General features: G+C 34.2%; 1 protein-coding gene across 1 annotated transcript; it reads right to left on the bottom strand.

Annotated features, from left to right (window-relative positions):
- Nucleotides 1–15,085: 15,085 nt before the first annotated feature.
- On the bottom strand, nucleotides 15,086–17,208 carry LOC130993610 (1,4-dihydroxy-2-naphthoyl-CoA synthase, peroxisomal-like). The gene is made up of 9 exons (XM_057918546.1): nucleotides 16,848–17,208; nucleotides 16,619–16,741; nucleotides 16,413–16,514; nucleotides 16,248–16,286; nucleotides 16,056–16,154; nucleotides 15,911–15,958; nucleotides 15,739–15,834; nucleotides 15,534–15,656; nucleotides 15,086–15,457 (listed from the first exon to the last, which is right to left on the bottom strand). The coding sequence occupies exons 1-9, from the start codon at nucleotides 17,106–17,108 to the stop codon at nucleotides 15,341–15,343; spliced, it is 1,008 nt and encodes a 335-aa protein (XP_057774529.1). The 5' UTR covers nucleotides 17,109–17,208; the 3' UTR covers nucleotides 15,086–15,340.
- Nucleotides 17,209–21,359: the final 4,151 nt, after the last annotated feature.

Here is a 21,359-nt window from a genome sequence, read left to right as displayed (position 1 = left end):
TGCAGCGGAAAGTAGCTAGACATATGTATGAAGACATATTCTAGACAGGTTAACTATTTATTAACAACCCTGGAGACTCCGCTCATTGCAGCACCATCATCACATCAGCTCAACCTGCACATTTTTGAAAAACATATGCAGGGCTGAGTACAAAAGCACTCAGTGAACACATGCCAAACATCTCATCTCATCTCATGCTTATAAAGCTGTAAATATTGTCATTGTCATATGCATAATACAAGGAATTTGTAGAAAGGCCTTGTATTAGCTAAACTCATTTTCATTTCCTCAAAGTTGTCTGCGCAGACTTTTCTCATCAAGTATGTATCATATCTGTTATAACATCAAGTACTGAGAGGGAGGCCTCCCTCTGCAGCACTGTGATCGGCCAACCCGCTCGATGACTCACGACCACCTCAGTGTACACAAATCCTTACTAGTATCTACACTAGCATAGGACCGAATTCTTCATCTCAAGCAGATAGATAACATACCAAAACATCAAAAATTTGGCAATGCAATAACTTCAATATAACATCCGTCATATAATAATTCCCTTCATTTCATTTCATTTCATTTCATAAAGAACCATTCATCATTTGATTATTTTCATAAAATCGAAACTTAACAATTATATCATGTCATTCATTTCATTTCGTATAAGAGGCCTGTATGCAGGGGATCTCTATATACGTGTTTAAGAAAGCCCACCTCGTTGTGTCTCTGTATCAATGAGTATCGTCACTCTCTCCCTCGAGTCGTTACTTCCCAAAAGGACCTTCATCGTTATGAAGAATCAGTGAGAAGTTATTAAAGAAAACTCGATTAATAATCTAATCTCTTTTATGAAACATTAGTATCTCTAATGTTCATCTCTCTTTTGACCTCAAATCCTAATTTCACTAAGAAATTATAATGATTATTTGATGATATATCAAAGTATTCACTAAAAATTTCGGCATGACCTATTCATACATAACGTCAGCCACGAGATTTCAACGCGTGAATCTCACTACGTGAACTCGTCTCTCAACTCAAAACTTAACATCTTGACATCTCTTCAACGCAAACCAACAATTCAAAATCATCAAAACTCTTTATCAGTAAACTATCATTTATACTCGAAACCAATTGTTCGAGTGTCAGATACCAACATTTATGTGCGTTAATCATAACTCTCACACTCACTCCATTTAAACATATAATCAACAACAAACTCAAATAATAAATCATATCTTAACAATTTATCATGCTCATAATTCTCGATTAAATCTCGGACTTTGTAATTAAATACTAAATTCCAACTTTAATTAATTAACATGCTTCTCTAATTTATTTCTCATTGAAACACAATATATCTAATCCATGCTAATTTCTCATACTTAGACATTTTATATGCATTTCTCATGCAATTCAAAAACCTCAATAACTTACTAATCATGCTCATCTCATAAATACTCAAATAATTCATATAGTCTTACTAACATAGCATTAACTCATATGCACTGCTAGTTCACTTACATGACTTCACATACTCCACATATCTCAACTTAAAATCGAGCATCGCTCGTCTCTGGCCTTATGACTCGCGGCCTTCATCAAATTTGAACCTCGGTGTTCAAATTAATCTAAGTAAATTATACGTGCAATATTTAATAAATATAAACACATATATAAACTCAAATCATTCAAATAAAAATCAAATATTCACATTCGGGCATCAAACCATTCAGTCCTCATGCTTCTCGTTTCTAACATTCCTCGAAAATTCCCAAATTAATCTAGCATGCTCATGTGATATCGTAGAACACATATATGCAATAATATTCATCATGCAACGTCCCAAACTTCACGAATTTAAATAATCATATTCTAAAAACTTATACAATTTTCGTGCTTGGAAAAAATACGAATTTAATATATATCGATCCTAGCATACCCCTAAGCACAAATATCAAGTCAAAACGATCAAACAAAAATCGAAAGACAAGCTAATATGTGAAAAACGGGGCTGCCCTCATGGGTTTCATAGCTACGGTTCGTTCTGTTCTTACTCTCTTCATTAAACATGCTCGATATCTACCCAAGAACATCATACTAAAATTTCACGACGATCCGACGTCGTTTCAAAATAAAGTCGAGAATCGACGTTTTTCGACGTCGACGAAAATCGAAAAGAAAACCATCAAAACGTAGGTAGAGATCTTACCTACTTAGATACGTGATCGAAAAGATGATCGGCGCTCGTCTCGGTGCTCAAATCGGAGGTCAAAAGCTTAAGCTTCTCAACAATGGTGTTACGTGAAGTGTGTGTGTGTTTCTAATGTGGTTTAGTGTGTGTGCAGCACAAATTAGTGTGTGTGTGTTGTGTGCAGCGTGAGTTAAGGGTAGTGGGCGGTTGGGGGGTGGTTTTGGTAGGGTAGGCCTAGATATTTAGTCGTTAAATATCTCGTTTCGTCTCGTCTCGTTTTAACGACTAACTACCCATACTCTTCGTTACTCGCCCTCTCAACTCCTACTCACTTTTATTACACTCGTAATTCTATATAAATATAGAAAATACAAGCTCGTTCTCGAAATTCTGATAAACGAGATTTACACGTTTATCGAGAAATCCCGATTTACTATTCACTCGTCGTCCAAAAATAAAAACTTTCATTATTGGACTCGTATCGAAAAACTAAGAATATTTCTCGACGACGTGCACGTAAGATTTTGAAAGTCGACAAAAAGACGAAATAGCAGTATTTTACTATTCATCGTCAAAAAGTCAAAATTTTCAAAAACGTTTTAACGGACTCAGATTTCACTTCCGAGTTCATCGTTCTCATTCAAATAATTATCTCGAATTATTCAAATACTCAAACTCAAATACGAATATAAAATCTCACATCATTCTTACATCATCGAAAGAACATCTCAACATCTTAAAAATAATAAGAAAACTTCATATAACTCCTCATCTGTTTACAAAGTAAATCAAACAAGGGATCTAAACCCTAATTACTCAAACTCAAGCAATTAAACACGTCATCAAAAGTCCGGGTATTACAATTGAACACAATACCTTTCATAAAAAAGAGTCGTGGCTCAACTTTGTCACTTAAATTAGACCGCGTTAGCTATAATTAACAAGTTTTACTCACTGTTGTTTTAAAAAATAAATCAGAAATAATTATATCATCATATAATATATTGAATTTATGTCCTCAATATATTTATCCTACTTGATATTTCCATAATTCTATATATTTATTTATCTAAAATTTTCCTTTTTCTTTTTAATTCCATATTTTATTTATATACAAATACTTGCATGTGATCTCATATACTCCCTCCGTCCCAGAAATAAGTTCATCTTTTTCTTTTTGGACGTCCCCAAATAAGTTCCTCTTTCTTTATTTCCATTTTTGGACAACTACTCCACCACTAATAATACTTTATTTATTTTTACTTTTCACTTTTTCACCACTCTCAATACTAATTATAACACTTTTTCACCTTTTCATCACTCTCAATATTAATTATAACACATTTTTTTTTACTATCAATACACTTTACCACTTTTCCTTAAAATCCGTGCCGTCCCCAAAGAAGAACTTATTTCAGGGACGGAGAAAGTATAACATAAGTCAGTCGCGTGGCCCAATAAAAAAGGTGTTAGTTTATGAATTTTTATCTTTTATTTATCTTTTCACTTTATAAATAAAATTTATAAGAACAATTAATAAATGCTTTTTGACCCAATGAAAAATGTGTTACTTTATGAATTTTTGTGTTTTATTTATATTTTATTAATAAAGGCTTTGTGATCCAATGGAAAATGTGTTAGTTCATAAACTTAGAGATCTCAAGTTTAATTTCTAGTTGAGTTGTTTTTATTTATATTTTTATTTTATACTTTTTTCACATAAATTTGTGATACTTTTCAAAAAAAATCAAATGTGATGATATTTAAATCCTATTCCGTCCATAAAGAGTGTGTGTTTTCTTTTTTAGAAACTTTCCCTTATTTATTAAACCCCACTCATACTCAATATTTACAAAATACTCATCCCTTATTTTTACAATTTGGTGGGTCCAACAACCCTAAATACTATTTCCTCCGTCCCACGAATCTTGACACGTTTGGTTTCGGCACGAGAATTAAGAAGTTGTAGATTAGTGTTGTAAGTGTGTAGGTAATAAAGTATAAAAGTGATAAAGTAGGAGATGGAAGGTGATAAAGTAGGAGAGAGAAAGTAATAAAATGATAAAGTAGGAGAGATAAGGATATAATTGTTACTATATTTATAAACGTGTCAAGATTCGTGGGACGACCCAAAAAGGAATACGTGTCAAGATTCGTGTGAGGGATGGAATACCATTTGTGGGACTTTTTAATACTAAAATTACATCTTCCAACCATTTTATTAGCATTCGTGTCCTTCAGTTCACCACACACTCTTTGTGGATGGAGGAAGTATAATAAAGCAAGTAAAACTTTTTTTTTTTAATTTTAAATAAGACTTTAAGACTTTTTATTCGTAATTGAAACTTTTGCTATTAAATGCAAATAAGACTTTAAAAAAAGTATTAGTAAATGAAACTTTTGCTTGAATATAATTAATAATTTTTATAAAATCAAATAAGTTTTTTTAAAGTAAATATGACTTTTTATTCATAAATTAGACTTTTTATTAGTAAAAAAAAACTTTAATTAAACGTAAATAAGACTTCTATTTAGAGCAAATAAGACTTTAAGACATTTTAGTTGTAAATGAGATTTTGCTTAAACGTTAATAAGATTGACGTTTCATTCGTAAATGAGACTTTATTTATATGTAAATCAAATAAAACTTTTCTTGATAACAAATAAGATTTTAAGACTTTAAAACTTTTTATTCGTAAGTGGAACTTTTGATATTAAATGCAAACAAAACTTTTCCTAATAGAAAATAAGATTTTAAAATTTTTTGTTCGTAAATGAGACTTTTGCTTTAATGTAGTCCCTCCGTCCCATTTATCTTAGCACATTTATTTTGGGCACGAAAGTTAAGAATAAATGATTAGGAGTGTAAAGTGGATAAGACTCACTTATTTTATATTTGTAGAGAAGGTAGGTAAAACATGCTATTTTTAGAAAGTGTCATTATAAATGGGACAACTAAAAGGGAAAGTATGCCAAGATAAGTAGGACGAAGACAATAATATTTTTCATAAAATCAAATACTCCTTCTGTCCCGGTAATCTTGTCCCGTTTCTTTTCGGCACGGGTATTAAGAAAAGTTGTATTAGGAAAAAAAGTTGTATGGCCACATATGTTAATTAAGTTTAAGAATGGTTAACAGTCTCCTCTTCAATTTGTTGCTGCCGTCAGTGGCGGGCCGCCGGAGCCGCCGGAACAGTGAATTTCTGATTTCAACAGTAAGTTTAAGAATGGTTAACATTCTCCTCTTCATCCTCTTTAACAAATTTCTGCAAATTTCAACAAGTTTCAGATTTCCAAATTTTCAAGTGTTCTCAAAATTTCCAAGTACTCCCAGAATCAGAAACCATTTAATGAACAACAATTTTCTACACAAGATCTGCCCAATTTTTGAAACAAAATTTTCTACACAAATTGACGTTCATCACCATTTATACTCCTTCAAGAAAAGTTATTCAAGACGAGAGAAACGAAAATAGAAACAAAAATTAAAACAAAAATTGAAAGAAAAGAAACAAAAATCTAAACCCAGTTATTGAAAACAAAATATGCCCTCTTAACAAAGAGATCTATTCGGTGGTGGCTATAACTCACCGTGCAGGGAATGAAAGAGGGGAGGAGAGAAAGAGGCTCGCCGGGTACTGTTCATCGGGTACTGTTCATCGGGTACTGTTCATCGAAGTACTGTTCATCAAGTACTGTTCATCAAATACTGTCCACAGACGGCGCCAGTTGGTGAATCAACTACCAACACCTAAACTAGAAAGCAGTAAACGACACCGGATTTACGTGGTTCGGTCGAGAAGACCTACGTCCACGGGGTGTTTTGGAGGTTTTTCCACTATAATCGAGAGAGTCTTTACAGTTTACAAGAGAAGAATGAGTAAAAAATGAGATGATCCCCTCTAACCTACTACTAAGTCTCTATTTATAAGCATGTAAATAATCCTTAGGGCCTCAAGCCCATTCCCTAAGATAATTGGGCTTAAGCCCCTTTAATACATCGAAGGGTAAGATAGTAATTTCGGTTTTACGCGGGAGACCTCCCCGCGCTTTTAGTGACTCCTCTGGTGAAAATGTCTTCTCTGGCGAGGGTGTCTTCTCTGGCGATGTTGACGTCTCTGGCGGAGGTGACTCCTCTGGTAAACACGACTCCTCTGGTGAAAATGTCTTCTCTGGCGAGGGTGTCTTCTCTGGCGATGTTGACGTCTCTGGCGGAGGTGACTCCTCTGGTAAACACGACTCCTCTGGCGAGGATGACCTCTCTGGCAGATACGCCTCCTCTGGCGAGGATGACTTCTCTGGCAGATACGCCTCCTCTGGCGAGGATGACTTCTCTGGTTTACACCATTTCCCTACTATGCACATATCACTCCTCATCATACTCCCTTCGTCCCGCGCAAGATGCTACATATTCCTCGTCTCCCTCACCAGATCTGGGGATCCCGGTGTACGATGCAGATGTAGGTGGTGGAGACCAAAGACGCGGTGGAGAAGGTGAAGGGTAGAGGCAATGGAAGTGGTACACGCGGTGGAGGTGGACAAGAGTGGAGGGTGGAGACGGAGGACGCGGTGGAGGGTGGAGACGGTAGAACACGGTGGAGGCAGCTAGGGTTTGCGCCGCTAGAGACGGCGGTAGAGGTAGAAGAAAAGGGTGGAGAGGAGGCGGCTTGACAGAGGTTCCGGGATCTGGAGGGGGAGAAGACCGCCATGGCCGGGAAAGGGGAGAAGGAGAGCGGCGGAGGCGGTGGAAATGGCGGCGGCGCTCATTGTTGAGAGAGAGAATGGAAAAAATGAAAGTAGTGAATTCCAAAATGAGAGTTTTTAGAGTTTTAATTAGGGGTGTATATTTCCTTTAATTAAGTAGTTATAATTTTAATTAGAGCCCTAATTATTTCTAATTTTAGACTGGGCCTATTGGAGTGGGACGGAAAGAGTAAAATTTTATTCGAAAATAAAACTTTTCATATAATCAAATAAGACTTTATAAATAAAATTTACAATTAAAATAAAAAAGGCTTTGTGGGACAATGAATAAGACTCTAGTTTTTTGAACTAGAGGTCTCGCTCTGATCCTCAACTCAAACATTAATTTATTTTTTTTTGTCCTAACATAAAATGACCTTTATGTATGTGTCCTCATATTAGGGTTGCTATTATTGGATCCTCATTGTTGCAAGTTTATGACGATGGTTCTCTAATGACTAGATTTTGCGCCCGAAAGTTATGTGGCTTTCTAAATTCGGGTCATATATATTACCAAGTTGGCTTATAATAACTTTAAAAAATGTAAAATGATCAAACAACGTTGTTTTTCCATATCATTCATATTAAATGTTGCGTGTTACCTCACTTTAAATTACAATGTCTCTCTACATCCCTATTCGCCATGCGTGCCACCTTCCAACCACTGCGAAAATTGAGAACATCTCCAAAGTTAAGAAATGACTCATAAAAATATATGATCCCGACGAGCTACTCAAAATCTACTCCTCCTTCATCGGTGTCGTTAACGCCTCCACCCCACCAGCCTCCGTCCGCCACATCCAGGAAAAAAAACTGACGGTCCATCATTCCCACGCGTGTGTTGAGCGAATGTGTCAACCAGCGCGCGCGTCACACATGCGTTGTGGTGGGATGTGCGCTAGCTTAGAGGCGGAGTTCACGATTATCAGATGGAACTGGCTCCCAATCTGAAGCCAAACTTGAAAACTTTTTTATGTTGTTTGAGACACCTTTGTAGATCATCAGTTGTGCGAGGATCTCTCTAGATTCTCGAGGGACTAATTGGTTGGAATAACTTCTTTTATTTGGAATTGAAATATATTGTTAGTGGAACGGAGTTTTTAATGATCTGGAAAGCACCTATACCGTTCAAAACAAAAACCACAACCTGGAGAATTCTCAAAGGAAGAATGGCGACATGCGACAACCTTCTCAGAAGACAAGTTATCACCTAAAATTCGGATGCGGCTTGCTTGTTGTGTAAGGAGCAGACGGAATCAGCCGACCATCTTTTCTTCTCATGCCCAGCAACTTTAGAAATCTGGTATGCTATCTTACTTTGGCTCGAAAAAAAAAACGGTTCTACACTCAAAAGCGAAGGAGCATCTACTTGCCTTTACAAATCTGGGAAGAAAATTAGACATCTCTATTTTATCATGTATTTGGATATGCGTTGTTTGGTGTTTGTGGAAAGGAAGAAATGAATGCAAATTTAATCAAGGAGTTTGGAAACCGGAAAAAGTGTTGGCAGAAATTAAGTCAAGAGTTTGGGGATGGAAAGTAGCATATAATGTGGAGTCACATATCACAGATTTTAGAAGCTGGTTTCTTGATGCAAAGCTGCTAGAATAGGAGTTGTTAAGAGGGCTTTTGCGGTTAGATGAGTGCTGGAGTTTGTTTTATTTTGGCGATGAAAGTTTTGGATGCCTTTGATGTACTCTGTCTTTTGGCATTCGGTACCGTTGCATTTGGTAATATACTCTTTTTTTCCTGATAAAAAAAAAGAAATATATTGTTAGTAAATAAGAATTTGTCACTTGAATCTAATTTACTTTAGCATAGAAAGTTTCCGATTCAACTCTTTACTTATTCAGCTCAAAAAAAGAACTTTGGACGTTTATTGAAAATTAAAATATGTTTCCTCTAAAAAAACATTAAAATACGTGGAGCCTCGGCATATTACGATTGCAAGTGGTGGTCGAGTTAGGGCTCAGGGAGAGGAGCCTTTTCATTTCTTTGTTTGCTTTTTTTCCCCTAAAAAAAAGGTATCTTTTTTATTTTAAGTCAGATTATTTTTTCTAATTATGTTTTATATTTGAAGGTTAAAATTCACGTACATATTTAAATCATCCAAAATTTTAATATTAACATATTTGAATAATTTGAGACTTAAATTATAATTATTTTTCGTTCAATTATACATCATGCATATATGTATATTGATGCAGGGTAATTTACTCCAATAATAAATTAGTAGTATCTCTTATTATTAGAGCATCTACAACAGTGGGGCTCTTCTGCCCGCCTCGATCCCCATTGTTCGCGCATCCCGCCCACTGCCGCCGCCTAACTCGAACTAATAATAAGAGCATCCACAGCAGCGGGGCTCTTCGTTGCTGCTATGGCGGAATTTTTACAGTGAAAATAAAAGTAATATGAAGAATGAGGAGGTTGGGGTGCGGGGGTGGGGTTTGTTTCAATGGATCCGATTTAATTTATTTCTATTTTTATTTATTTTTTTAATTTCTTTTTGTATTTTAAAATTCTAAAATTTTCAATTCTTTTAATTTTTAATATAATTTTTATTTTAATTCTCAATTTTAAATTTAATGAAATTTCTTATTTAAAAATTTAATATTTATTTTCATTATAAAATACATTTAAATTAGAGAAATGAGGAGAAATGAAAATTAAAATTTTAGAACCCATTTTAAAATCACTTGTTGTGGAGTGGTGGCTCTTAAGTGGGGATCACCCCTAAAGCCTCTAAAGGGGCTCTATTGGTGTGGATGGTCTTAATTTTTATGTTACATATTCACCTTGAAAGTATGGTAGCTAATTAAGCACACTTGTCGAAAGAATATCGGGTCATTTCATTATCAAGAGCTCTAACTTTTCCAACGAGCATCAAATTAAGTTAGTAAATATATATCTATCACCCCTATTATCGTGCTTGTTCTTGACAAATGAGTCCAATGTAGATCTTTTCAATCTATCTATGTATTGTATATAGAGCTACATATTGGAGAGCTCTTCACTATTCTTTATTGGAAAAAAGGTGCAGATTGGCCCCCGAAGTAGTAGCCCCTATAGCGTATAATCCCTCTTACTCACTGTGTGTGCAACTAAACCCCTGAACTCCGAGAAAATTGTGCAAATTCCCCCCTCTGACCTAACGCCGTTAAGCGTCCGTTAACGTTTGGGTTTAATTGCACCCTCTACTTCAGGGGTGGATCTGCACCTTCATTTTTTTTTATTTTTTTTTTATTTTTATAATTTCAGCAATCCACCTCCGGCATCAACTTAACCGCCCCCCGTACTAATCGATTCTGACTTGCACCTTGTCAGCTCGCACGCGCTCAATCTCTTGATCGTCGACTGCTTACCGCCGACATGCAGCAACATCACCAACTCCAGATGTGGACCTAGATCGAATCCTGCTTGGTCCAAATCCATATCCGTATTTTTTTTACTTAGGTCAGGATCCGGTCCAAATCCATTAGATCCAAAAAAACGAGATTCATGTCCAGATCCATTAGATTCACAAGGTCTCGAGTCCTGACCCGGATCCATTCTTTTTTCTCTTTTAAAATAAATTTACAAATATTAAATTAACCAAAAATAAAATCATAATTATTATCTAGAGTTTTAATAATTATTCAAAAATAAATAAATAAAATTTAAATATATATTATATAGATAAATATATACGCAATTAAAATCATAAGATAAGCCTAAAAGATTAAGGTGTTGGAGGAGATGTTGTTGTGCGGGGCGGTGAAGAAGCTGCTGGCGTTGCTGCATGTAAGCGGTGGGCAGTCGACAACCAAGAGATTGAGCGCGTGCGAGCTGACAAGGTGCAAGTCAGAATCGATGAGTACGAGGGCGGTTAAGTTGATGCCAGAGGTGGGTTGCTGAAATTATATAAAAAAAAATAATAAAAAAAATTAAGGTGCAAATCCACCCCTAAAGTAGAGGGTGCAATTAAACCCAAACGTTAACGGACACTTAACGGCGTTAGGTCAGATGGGGGAATTTGCACCCTTTTCTCGGAGTTCAGAGGTTTAGTTGCACACACAATGAGTAAGAGGGGTTATACGCTATAGGGGCTACTACTTCGGGGGCCAATTTGCACATTTTCCCTTTTTTATTTTAAGTGGCACTCACAATTGAGTATTTGCTTCTCTCAATTCTATATATAATATATGATATTTTTACATTTGTTTCCATCTATCCCACATTGGATTTATACTAAACTTTATCAATTCATAACCTAAATAAAAGGCTTAATCTCCCATGAATGCATTAGCTTATTTATCTTTCCTACATTGATTTTCTATTAAATTTAATGACGGGAAAAATTAAATAAAGGAATACTTATAATATGTATTTCAAATAAATAGTTTTTCACATTAAATTATATTAAACTTCACAATTCAAAGTCTGAAAAATTGCAATTAGATTTCAATATTTGCAAACCTAAATAAAAGTATAGATATTTTTTAAATACATAGGTTCTTCAATTGAATTTGATCATATAAAATACATAAAATAATACTTCAATGTATTTTAAATAAATAAATTATTCGATTTAATTTGGTCATATAAATAAAGAAAATGATACTAAGATATATGTGAAATAAATAAATTTTTTGATTTAATTTGTTATGTAAAATAATTTGAAATAAATCTTTATTCCCACATTAATCTCATAATGATATATCTAAATAAAAGGCTTAATCTTCCTTCATATATTAGATTATCATCGTTCCCACATTGAAATTTTATCATTCCACATTGATCTTTGTTGGGAACCTTGTGGAATATCCTAACCCTTGTTTTGATGATACCAAAATTCATATGACTTAATTGTAATAGACTAGAATTGCTTTGAACTCAAGTGTTAGAGTTCGTTTCTAGTTTAGCTTGCGGTGTCGAAGACTGAAGACTGAAGACTGAAGAACGAAGGACTGAAGACTGAAGACTGCAGATACCAACTGAAGTATCAGTTGAAGAATCAGTTGAAGACTGATTACTTAATGCGCGCAATGGACTGATACTAAAGTCAAGTATCAGTTGAACATTCCTCCTAGGACTGATCTTCCAACGTTCAGAGGAAGCCACGTACTCACAAAGTACAGCCGCATTAAATGCAGAGATCTTAGGATATCTTTATCTCTGCAGAGGCCATTCCTATCTGGTGGTTACTTCAGAGACGTCACATCTCCTGTCCATCAAGAGAGCCGTTTCCACCCAGACAAGGAACATCGAAGATTGAAGCCTCAGCCCAAATTCGATTTGCTCTCCAACGGAAGAAATCTTGATGACGTTCTACGCCAACGGATCTATTCAAGAGTTCTCCTACAAATAGCGCTCGATGATCACTTCAACCTTCACCGATTCAACGACATAAGCTGAAGCTCTGCCGAAATTGCTACTCAGCCTAAAGCTTAATCTCCCCAAAGCTTGAATCGAATAAGAGAATTCCAAAGCCAAAATCAGTCACTGCTGATTACACACATTCTGTTAGACCTTAGGCAAACCTCTGTTTACCCAGAAGCCAAAGGTCAAACTTACTTCAAAGAACTTGTTCTTTGTAGTGAAGTTGGCACTCGTTCAAACCTCCCTCCCAAAAGAGTGTTTGAGTGATTCGGAGTTCAGGAAGGTACTCTGACTCTGAGTGAGAAGTCTTAGCACGGGTTGTGCTGAGCAGAGAAATCCGACGCGAGTGAAGCGTGGGTCATGAAGAAGGGTTTTCTTTAGTGGTACGGTTGTGTGCACCCGGCAAGCACACGGTTTGGTTTGCAGTGCACCTGTTAAGCACTTGCGGAGTGGATTGTTGGTCTGATCAACCGACCGTGGATGTAGGAAAGAGTTTTTCCGAACCACGTAAAAGTCTCTGTGTTGTTTACAACTTTCAGTTTTACATTCTTACTTGTGTTATTTCAATTGATAAACTGAACACTGATTAACTGCAAAGAGTAACCTAACAACCAACAACGTGCTCCACCGAGGCTATTGCAAAACTAAGTTTAATTTTCGCTGCGTATGATATCAGTCTGACTGATCTATATTTTGATAGTCAGGAAGAGTGTTATCATCTCTGTCTTAGCAAACACGACTGAAGCCCTTACGTGCATCAGTTAAGTTCCAACAACTTAACTGATAACTCTTTACTGAAGAGCTTTCAGTATCAGTCGTCAACCCTGTTTGGTCAAAACTGTTTTCAGTAAAACAAGTGTTTGTGTTTGCATGCAAAGTTTCGTTTTGATCTCTGACTGAGATCCCTATGATTGAGGATTTGAAAAATAGCCCATAGGTGTATTCCTCCCCCCCCCCCATACACCTATTCGAGACCCTCTGGACCTAACAATCTTTATTGAACTTCACCATGAAAAAAACGTAAATAAAAGAATAATTTTGAGATGCATTTAAAATAAATAGATTCTTCAATTTAATTTGACCGTGAAAAATAATTTCAAATAAATTATCATTCTCAAATTGATCTAACACATTCTCATATATATTGAATATATATTAAATCTCACAATTCAAAATTTAAATAAAATTATTATTAAACTTTACCATTTAAAAATCTAAATAAAAAGATACTTAACTTTGACAAAATAATAAAAATATATTTAAATATATAGGTTCTTATTGTTTGAAATTTTATCGAGATTATTAACCAATTATTGTTTAATATTTTATTTATTTATATACATATTTTGTAAATTTAAATAAAATCAAAAAAATTAGTTGGTATTATTATATGGGTTTAGGCGAGAATAAGTATTAAAATCATCACATATCTAATAGGAAAATGGAATACTCCTATGTGGCATCACCATATTTTTGTATTTTTATCTATCCTCATTCTCCAAACATTTTCATATTTATTCATTCTTATTTATCTAAATCTTCTCACCCCAACCAAAAACCCACATTTAATTGGTGGAGTGCTTGAGATTAATACAATTTGAATTGCTTTGTCAATAAAAGTTGATCGAATTTATTTAGTTAAATAAAAAAATATTTAATTTTATTTTTAAAAATTAATACTTGTGATTAAATAAATTATTTCTACATTTTAATTTGGTCATAAAATAAGATATTTTGCACAAATTTTTAATTTTATTTTTGGATTACACATTGAATTTTTATGAAAATTTACCAATTGAAATACTAAATAAATTGATATGATATAATTTGAATATCACATCAATTTTATCAAGCATTAGACGAGATGATTCTCAAAACTTAGTTATGGTATTTTAAACTTCAAACAAGATGATGCTCACCGCTCACGAGCTAATTTTATTCTTTCAAACTCCAAACGAATGATGCTTGAAACTCAGTTATGATATTTTAAGCTCTAAATAGGATGATGCACAAAAGCATGTAATGATTTTTCAAACTTCATACAAGATGATGTTTAGAAGTTAGGTATGATCTCACAAGTCAGCCCACGTCTTTCAAGTTCCTAATGAAAATGATGTTTAGAAGTGGGTTATAATATTTAACGTATCAGATAGTGATGTTCAAACGATTGACGCATTAAGTTAGACATATTATTTTAGAGTCCAGACGAGATAATGCTCAAAAGTTTGGCGTTCAAAAGTCATATATCGTCTTTCGAGTTCTTGATCTGGTCTTACAGACTTGAGATGAGATGATGCTTAGATGACAAATGAGATTTTAAATTAATTCTTATCCGTCAATGTAGAAAAATTGTACAAATTTTATATAAAAGGGTATTTTTATTATTCTAATAAAAAATTAATATTTAATTGACGAATATATATAATTGAGATTCGTATAATATAAATTCTATTACATCCAGTTAAATTAATTAAAAGATAATTATATTATAGAAAAATAATATAAATAATTTAAATCATAATTTAAAATCCCGTCGAATTTCGCCAGACTATATATTACTACTAGTAATAGATAAATAATGGATTGGCCATAGAGGGGCACGTGGGCTTCTTAGACGTTTAGGTTTCTTACAAATTTTGGGCAATACATGTTATTCCAACACATTGTGAGGTGACTTTGTATAAGAGTGAGTTAGTTATGGATTATACAGAAGAGAATTTAAAGTGGCTATAGTTCGATAGTATATTTCAACAACTGTTTGCAAATGACTGAAGTTAAATTGTGTAGAAGAATCATCAACAATCACAGGTATACATAGAAATTTATCACAGGTATACATAGAAATTTAACAGAACAATTCATTTGAAATTTTAATGATGTGAGAGCGTAACATGAAAATAAAAAGTGGCTCCATCGGAAATGAGAAAGTAGGAAGCATAGAACAGGGAAATTAGTTATTCGACAAGTCCAAACAAACAAGACGACACGAACATAGTCCCTCTCGAGAAAACTCATTAACATTATTCCATGGATTGTAGAGCAAAGTCAAGGCAGACGGGGAAATCTGGAGAAATCGGGTTTCCTGCGCTGCAAGTAGGCGTTCTTCCCCTCCGTGCCTTCCTCTGTTCCATAGAAGAGAAGGGTCGCATCTCCTCCCATTTGCTGCAAGTGGAAAACACCACAAAAATCACCCTCTGCCTATGAAATAAAATACGAGACAGAAATGTCAAAACTGCACCTGAAGTCCAGAATGGCCATCATCAACGGCATTCAGAGCAGATTTGGCAACGCGAATCGCCATGGGGCTGTTCCTTAGGATCTCTCTACACCACTTAACTGTCTCCTCTTCCAGCTTCTCCAACTGCAAAATCTCACATATATTAATTTTTTTTTATCACTAATTACAATTAATAACGTATAATATGAAATTCAAAGGAACTTACAGGGACGACAGTGTTGACAAGCCCCATTTTGTCTGCTTCAGCAGCGTTGTAAAACCTTGCCATAAACCACATCTCGCGCGCTCGTTTCGGACCAATCTGTCCAAAATATATGATTCACTATCTGTAGAGTAAAGGGGCTAAAAACAAGATGTGTAGAATATTCTAGAGTTACCAAACGATCCATTACGGAAGCTCCATAACCAGCATCGACGCTTCCAACCTGCGAAATAGTAATATGATATAGTTATATATATACAATTAAAATTTGTTCCATGATTAATCAAATGCGAGCGCGCGTGTGTGTAAAGAGAGATTACCTTGGGCCCTGTTTGGCCAAAAATTGCATTTTCTGCTGCAATTGTCAGATCGCAGACCATATGAAGCACATGTCCACCCCCAACTGCATATCCTGCAACCTTTTTTCAACAAATTGGAAAAAAAAAATCAGGATAATAGTAACATGGAAACTAATATGTGAATATATATACAAATAAAGTTATAAAGTTTACCATAGCAATCACTGGTTTGGGGAGACGACGAATTTGGACCTGCATCGGTGGACAAAATTAATTGGAGAAATATTTGAAATGAAACATATATATTAACTAATTACTGTTTATATCAAAATTTGGTGTTTGATTTTCTTTTTTAAGTTGTTATTTTTCGAGAATTACCTGCAAATCTAAAACATTTAGTCGACCGAAACTATCATAATCAGCGTAACCTTCCTTTCCCCTGAATGATTGGTCACCGCCGCTGCAAAAGGCCTTTGTACCCTGCAACAGATCATAAAGCATTGATGTGATCATGTTTCTCCATCTTTTTCTATTCTTCATTTTTCATACGAAATTTGCAAGAAAAGATCCAAATGAAAATTTACCTTTCCCGTGAAAATAATAACTCCGATAGAGTTATCATCTCTAGCATCATTGAACGCGCGCATCAGCTCCTTCACTGTTTGAGGTCGGAATGCATTTCTCCTCTCCGGCCTATTTATAGTTATCTTTTTGGAATAACAAACAACAACATATCCAACTATTTAACCATAAAGTTACAAAAAAATAAAAAAAATCAGATGACATTAAAAAAAAAAGTTACAATAACATTACCTTAGCAATGCCTTCAGCTTTTTCATAGATAATATCGGTGAAGGGGTTGGCGGGATCGTCAAATACCGGCTTCCATTGAGGAATGTAGGTCGGAACCTCACCGTGCACGCGGTGGTAGGTGTCATCCATCCCGGAGCTGCAATTGGACAAGGCGACGTTATCGTTCCCGTCGTGGAATCCGGCCGGAATGAGATGCCCGGAAACAGAGGCCATTCGCCTGTTGATACTCTCAATATCTTTATCAGTCATTCCAAATGCCATGGGAGGAGGAATTGGATTAGAGTAGTAATTAGTAGACAAGTTTGAGCTATGTAAACTTGCTTCGCCAACTCCTACATTTATAGCATATAACTATAGAGGCTGCTAATTGCTACCTAATTCCTACACTGCCCTTGCTTCCTTGTTTTTTATTGCATGTCTATCCCTTAATATTGATGACGTATTTGGGCGACAAATTGCCTAATCTCATTTCTATATATTGAATTTATAGTCAGGAAACCCAATATTATCTCCTCAATCTGATTGCAAATATACATCTCAAATTGAGTCTTCATGGATATTCAAGCAGTTATAATCTTTAAATTTCAATCCTCACGGTACCTCTCATATTTACAATCCTATGATAATTTTGTGTGACATTATCTATTACATATATAGGTAAAAGACATATGCTGTAAGGGTTTAAAATTGCCAAATGTGTTATAGTGTATATTTTTCTTATATAAAATACTATAAATTTGAAATCTTTATTATCCCTATATGTCAATCATCTACGAGGTAATAAGAAATGCCATACTATTTTTGTCTTATATTATCAAGAAATTGTATCAAAAAATGTTGTTAATTTATCAAAAAAAGAAAAAAAATTATTGTATGCTTTTTTTTTTCATGTGCAACTGGTTCTATCCTCTGACATTTTTTTTTTGTTTTTTTAATTCTTTTTCTCGCGGCTTCTTCTTGAATAAATCATGATTTATTTTCTTTTCCATGTTTTTTTTATTGATCATACTCTCAAACGTAAGCATGATAGGGGTCGGGCTAATAAATGTGGCATTTAAAAGGTTTTTTTGAATTAATTTTATAAGTCTGGTCAAATATTAGGCGGCATGCTCTTGGTACTAGAGTAGTTGTTCATGTTATTGAGCAAATTATGGCATCCAAGGAATAATGTCATGGTTCATGCTTCAATTGGTTGAATTTAGCAAACAATCTTTGTCAATTGCCTGGAAGTGGATGTCTATACTAGAGATAGTTTTTGTTATACAGTTTCATGTCACATATACAATAAAAAGACATTAATGTTATCACAAAAATAAGATATACTCTATCTATTCATAAAAATTATGACAATTTGGTTCGACAAAAAATTTAATGCAATATTTGATAAATTTTATGTAGTGGAGAAAATTTTTCCACTATTATATGAAATAAGTGTGAGTGAGCGGTGATTTTTTTGTAAACAAAGGATATTTGTAAAAGTAAAAAATAAAAAAATATATATAAAATCATGTTATAAAAAGGGAAATGATACATTTCTTATGAACGCTAAAGAAAAAGCAAACATGCCATAATATATAGTTCAAAATTAAAAATTATTTTCCCTCGTATCGTGTGTGAGTTGGCTTTGCTCAACATGTCTACACATAATAATAATAATAATAATAATAATAATAATAATAATAATAATAATAATAATAATAATAATAATAATAATAATAAGGGTTAATAGTATTTTATGTCTCGAACTTTTAGCGTTTTTAATAAAATGTCCCGAACTTTAATTTTTTCCTGAAAAGACCCAAACTTTCAGTTTTTATATAAAATGTCCCACTATATAAAATTCGGTGACGAAAAGATGATTTATCTCAGCGAATGAAATACTTTGGAGACCGTCATTGTTGGAAAATCATATTAGTAAACATCATTGTTGGAAAACGTTGAAAGTTCAGAGTTTTTTGTCATTTTTTTCGTTATCGAATTTTGTATAACGGAACATTTTGTGGAAAAAAACTGAAAGTTCAAGGTTTATTAGGAGAAAATAAAAGTTCGAAACATTTTATAGAAAATGCTGAAAGTTCGGGACATAATACTAATAATAATAATAATTTATTAGGTAAAGGGGTAATAAGGGCATCACAGCGGTATCATAATTACTCATCACATATTTGTGAATAGACTGAAAGTAGCTTATAAGAAAAAAATAGAGTTGTACTCCGATTGTAGGTAGCTGGCCTAAGCTCGATCCGATTGGCAAACTTAGTAGTAGGGATGGCAATCGGGTACGACGGGTACGGATAGTGACTATCCATACCCATACCCACGAACTAAATGGATAGTGGTTGCTACCCACGAAACTATCCATGGATATCAAATGGTATCCAAACCCGCTATCCGCGGATACCCGCTACCCATCGGGTATCCGCGAAACCCGCTATCCGACGGGTATCCGTCACCCACTATCCGACGGATACCCGCTATCCGCCGGATACCTACTATCCGCTGGATACCCATGAAATAGAATTTAAATATAAATTTACAACAAATTTAATAGAAAAAAAATCAACACAAATAGCATAGTTCAAATCCACAAAGAACAATGTTTAAATTCAAATTTACAAAGAACAATGTTCAAATTCATCAACTAAAATATAAAATCCAACAAAGAACAATGTCTATAATTGCTCGACAGTAGAAATAGAACCCTCTTCATTGAACTCTTCTTCTTCATCTTCAAGACAAGTCCAAAAGCTTCCATTCTTTCATTTAGCTCAGTATTAGACTTTGGGCCTTATTGTTTGGGCTTATTTTAAAATATAAAATACTAGCTCATAATCTCAAAATATGTATTTAAAGCCCATATTTTATAGAATTTTTTGTGGATATTTGACGGGTAATTGACGGATAATTGGCGGGTATTTTTCGCGGGTAAACGGGTTTCGCGGGTATGGATAGTAAGTATCCAAATCCATACCCACGAACTAAATGGATAGTGAATTGTACCCACGAAACTATCCGTGGATATCAAATGGTATCCAAACCCACCCTAATGGGTTCGGGTTTTCGCGGATATCCACTACCCGCGGGTAGATTGCCATCCCTACTTAGTAGGCTTCGGCTGAGCCACCCACTTCAAGCCGGCTCCAATCGAGCATTTTCTCAAACTCATGTCTGTTTGAAGCCCTAGAGATGCCTGGTACCAGTCCAAGCCCATTTAAGGCCCCGATATAGCCCAAGCCCACTTTAATCATTTATTACTATTATTTTTTATAGTTTCGTATGTTTATGCTATATAAATATAATTCAATGCTTTCAAGAAAACAATAGCACAAGTTAAATTTACAAACTATGCGCATTGTACGTCCTTTTAGGGCCATTGATTTTGTATGATTAATAAGACTAGTGTATTATCCGTCGAAATTCGACGGGTACATATTTTTTGTAATTTATACTCCCTCCGTCCACGAAAGAACTTTCTATCTTTCCTTTTTGGGATGTCCACAAAAGAACTTCCTACCTATTTTTGGACTATATCCCACCACTTATAATCCTCTTACTTTTCACTTTTCACAACTCTCAATATTAATTATAACACCTTTTCACCACTCCCAATACACTCAACTACCTTTTATTCACTCTCAATACACTCAATAATATTTTTTCTTAAAACCCGTGTCACTCCCTCCTAGGAAGTTCTTTCATGGACGGAGGGAGTATATTTTATGTTATTCTTATGATAATTATATAAAATAATTTTTTATGTAAATTATTTATATAATTAATTAAATTAAATTAAATTAGTAATACATTTTAAATTATATTAATCTCAACAATTTTTAGCAATTAAATTATTAATTTTGTTGAGATCATAAAAATACCCATTAGTTTTCATATGAAATTTTATAAAAAGTCAACGCATAAGAAAAAGAAAGAGTAGAAATACATATAAATTTGACATAGGTATGATGGCGGATTGATTTGTTGCATTTGTTGTTACAAGATTTATTAATTTTGTTCAATTTTAATTTTTTTTTGCCTTTTGACCATAATTTTATATGGAGTTTGAAAAATCATAATTGAATTGTGAGTATAATATAATTCCGAACTTCTAAAAGCATAACTAATTATGAAAATAATCTCGTCTGATATTTAAAAGACCATAATTGATTTATCGAACATCGTATCATTTGGAGTTTTAAGACCAACCAAGTTGTGGGCATCATCTCGTCGCAAACTTGACAGATCATCTCTAACTTCTGAGCATTATCTTGTCTGAAACTTGAAAGAGAATCATCTCGTCTAAAACTTGAAAGAGCATCATCTCGTCCGGAGTTTTGAGCATCATCTCATCTAGAGTTTGAGAGAGCATCATCAAATATGAAATTATATTCAACCATGACTCCAATTGTCAACTATCTAACAAACATAACTCTAACAATTTAGATATTATATGTAATTTTATTAGTTCAAACTCTAGAGAGAAAGGAAAGAGAAGAGATCTTAAAGCAGTAAAAG

The sequence above is a fragment of the Salvia miltiorrhiza genome, chromosome 7 (assembly GCF_028751815.1).
Source record: "Salvia miltiorrhiza cultivar Shanhuang (shh) chromosome 7, IMPLAD_Smil_shh, whole genome shotgun sequence".
Classification (NCBI taxonomy): domain Eukaryota; kingdom Viridiplantae; phylum Streptophyta; class Magnoliopsida; order Lamiales; family Lamiaceae; genus Salvia; species Salvia miltiorrhiza.
This window is presented reverse-complemented; position numbering and strand designations above follow the sequence as displayed.

Bases quoted from the DNA above. Each gene is read 5' to 3' on its own strand.
- LOC130993610 (XM_057918546.1), bottom strand. From the start codon at position 17,108: ATGGCATTTGGAATGACTGATAAAGATATTGAGAGTATCAACAGGCGA. The intron at 15,959-16,055 runs GTAATCTCTCTT...ACTATTTCGCAG, and splicing joins TTGGCCAAACAGGGCCCAAG to GTTGGAAGCGTCGATGCTGG. The intron at 15,458-15,533 runs GTGCAGTTTTGA...TTCCACTTGCAG, and splicing joins ATGGCCATTCTGGACTTCAG to CAAATGGGAGGAGATGCGAC.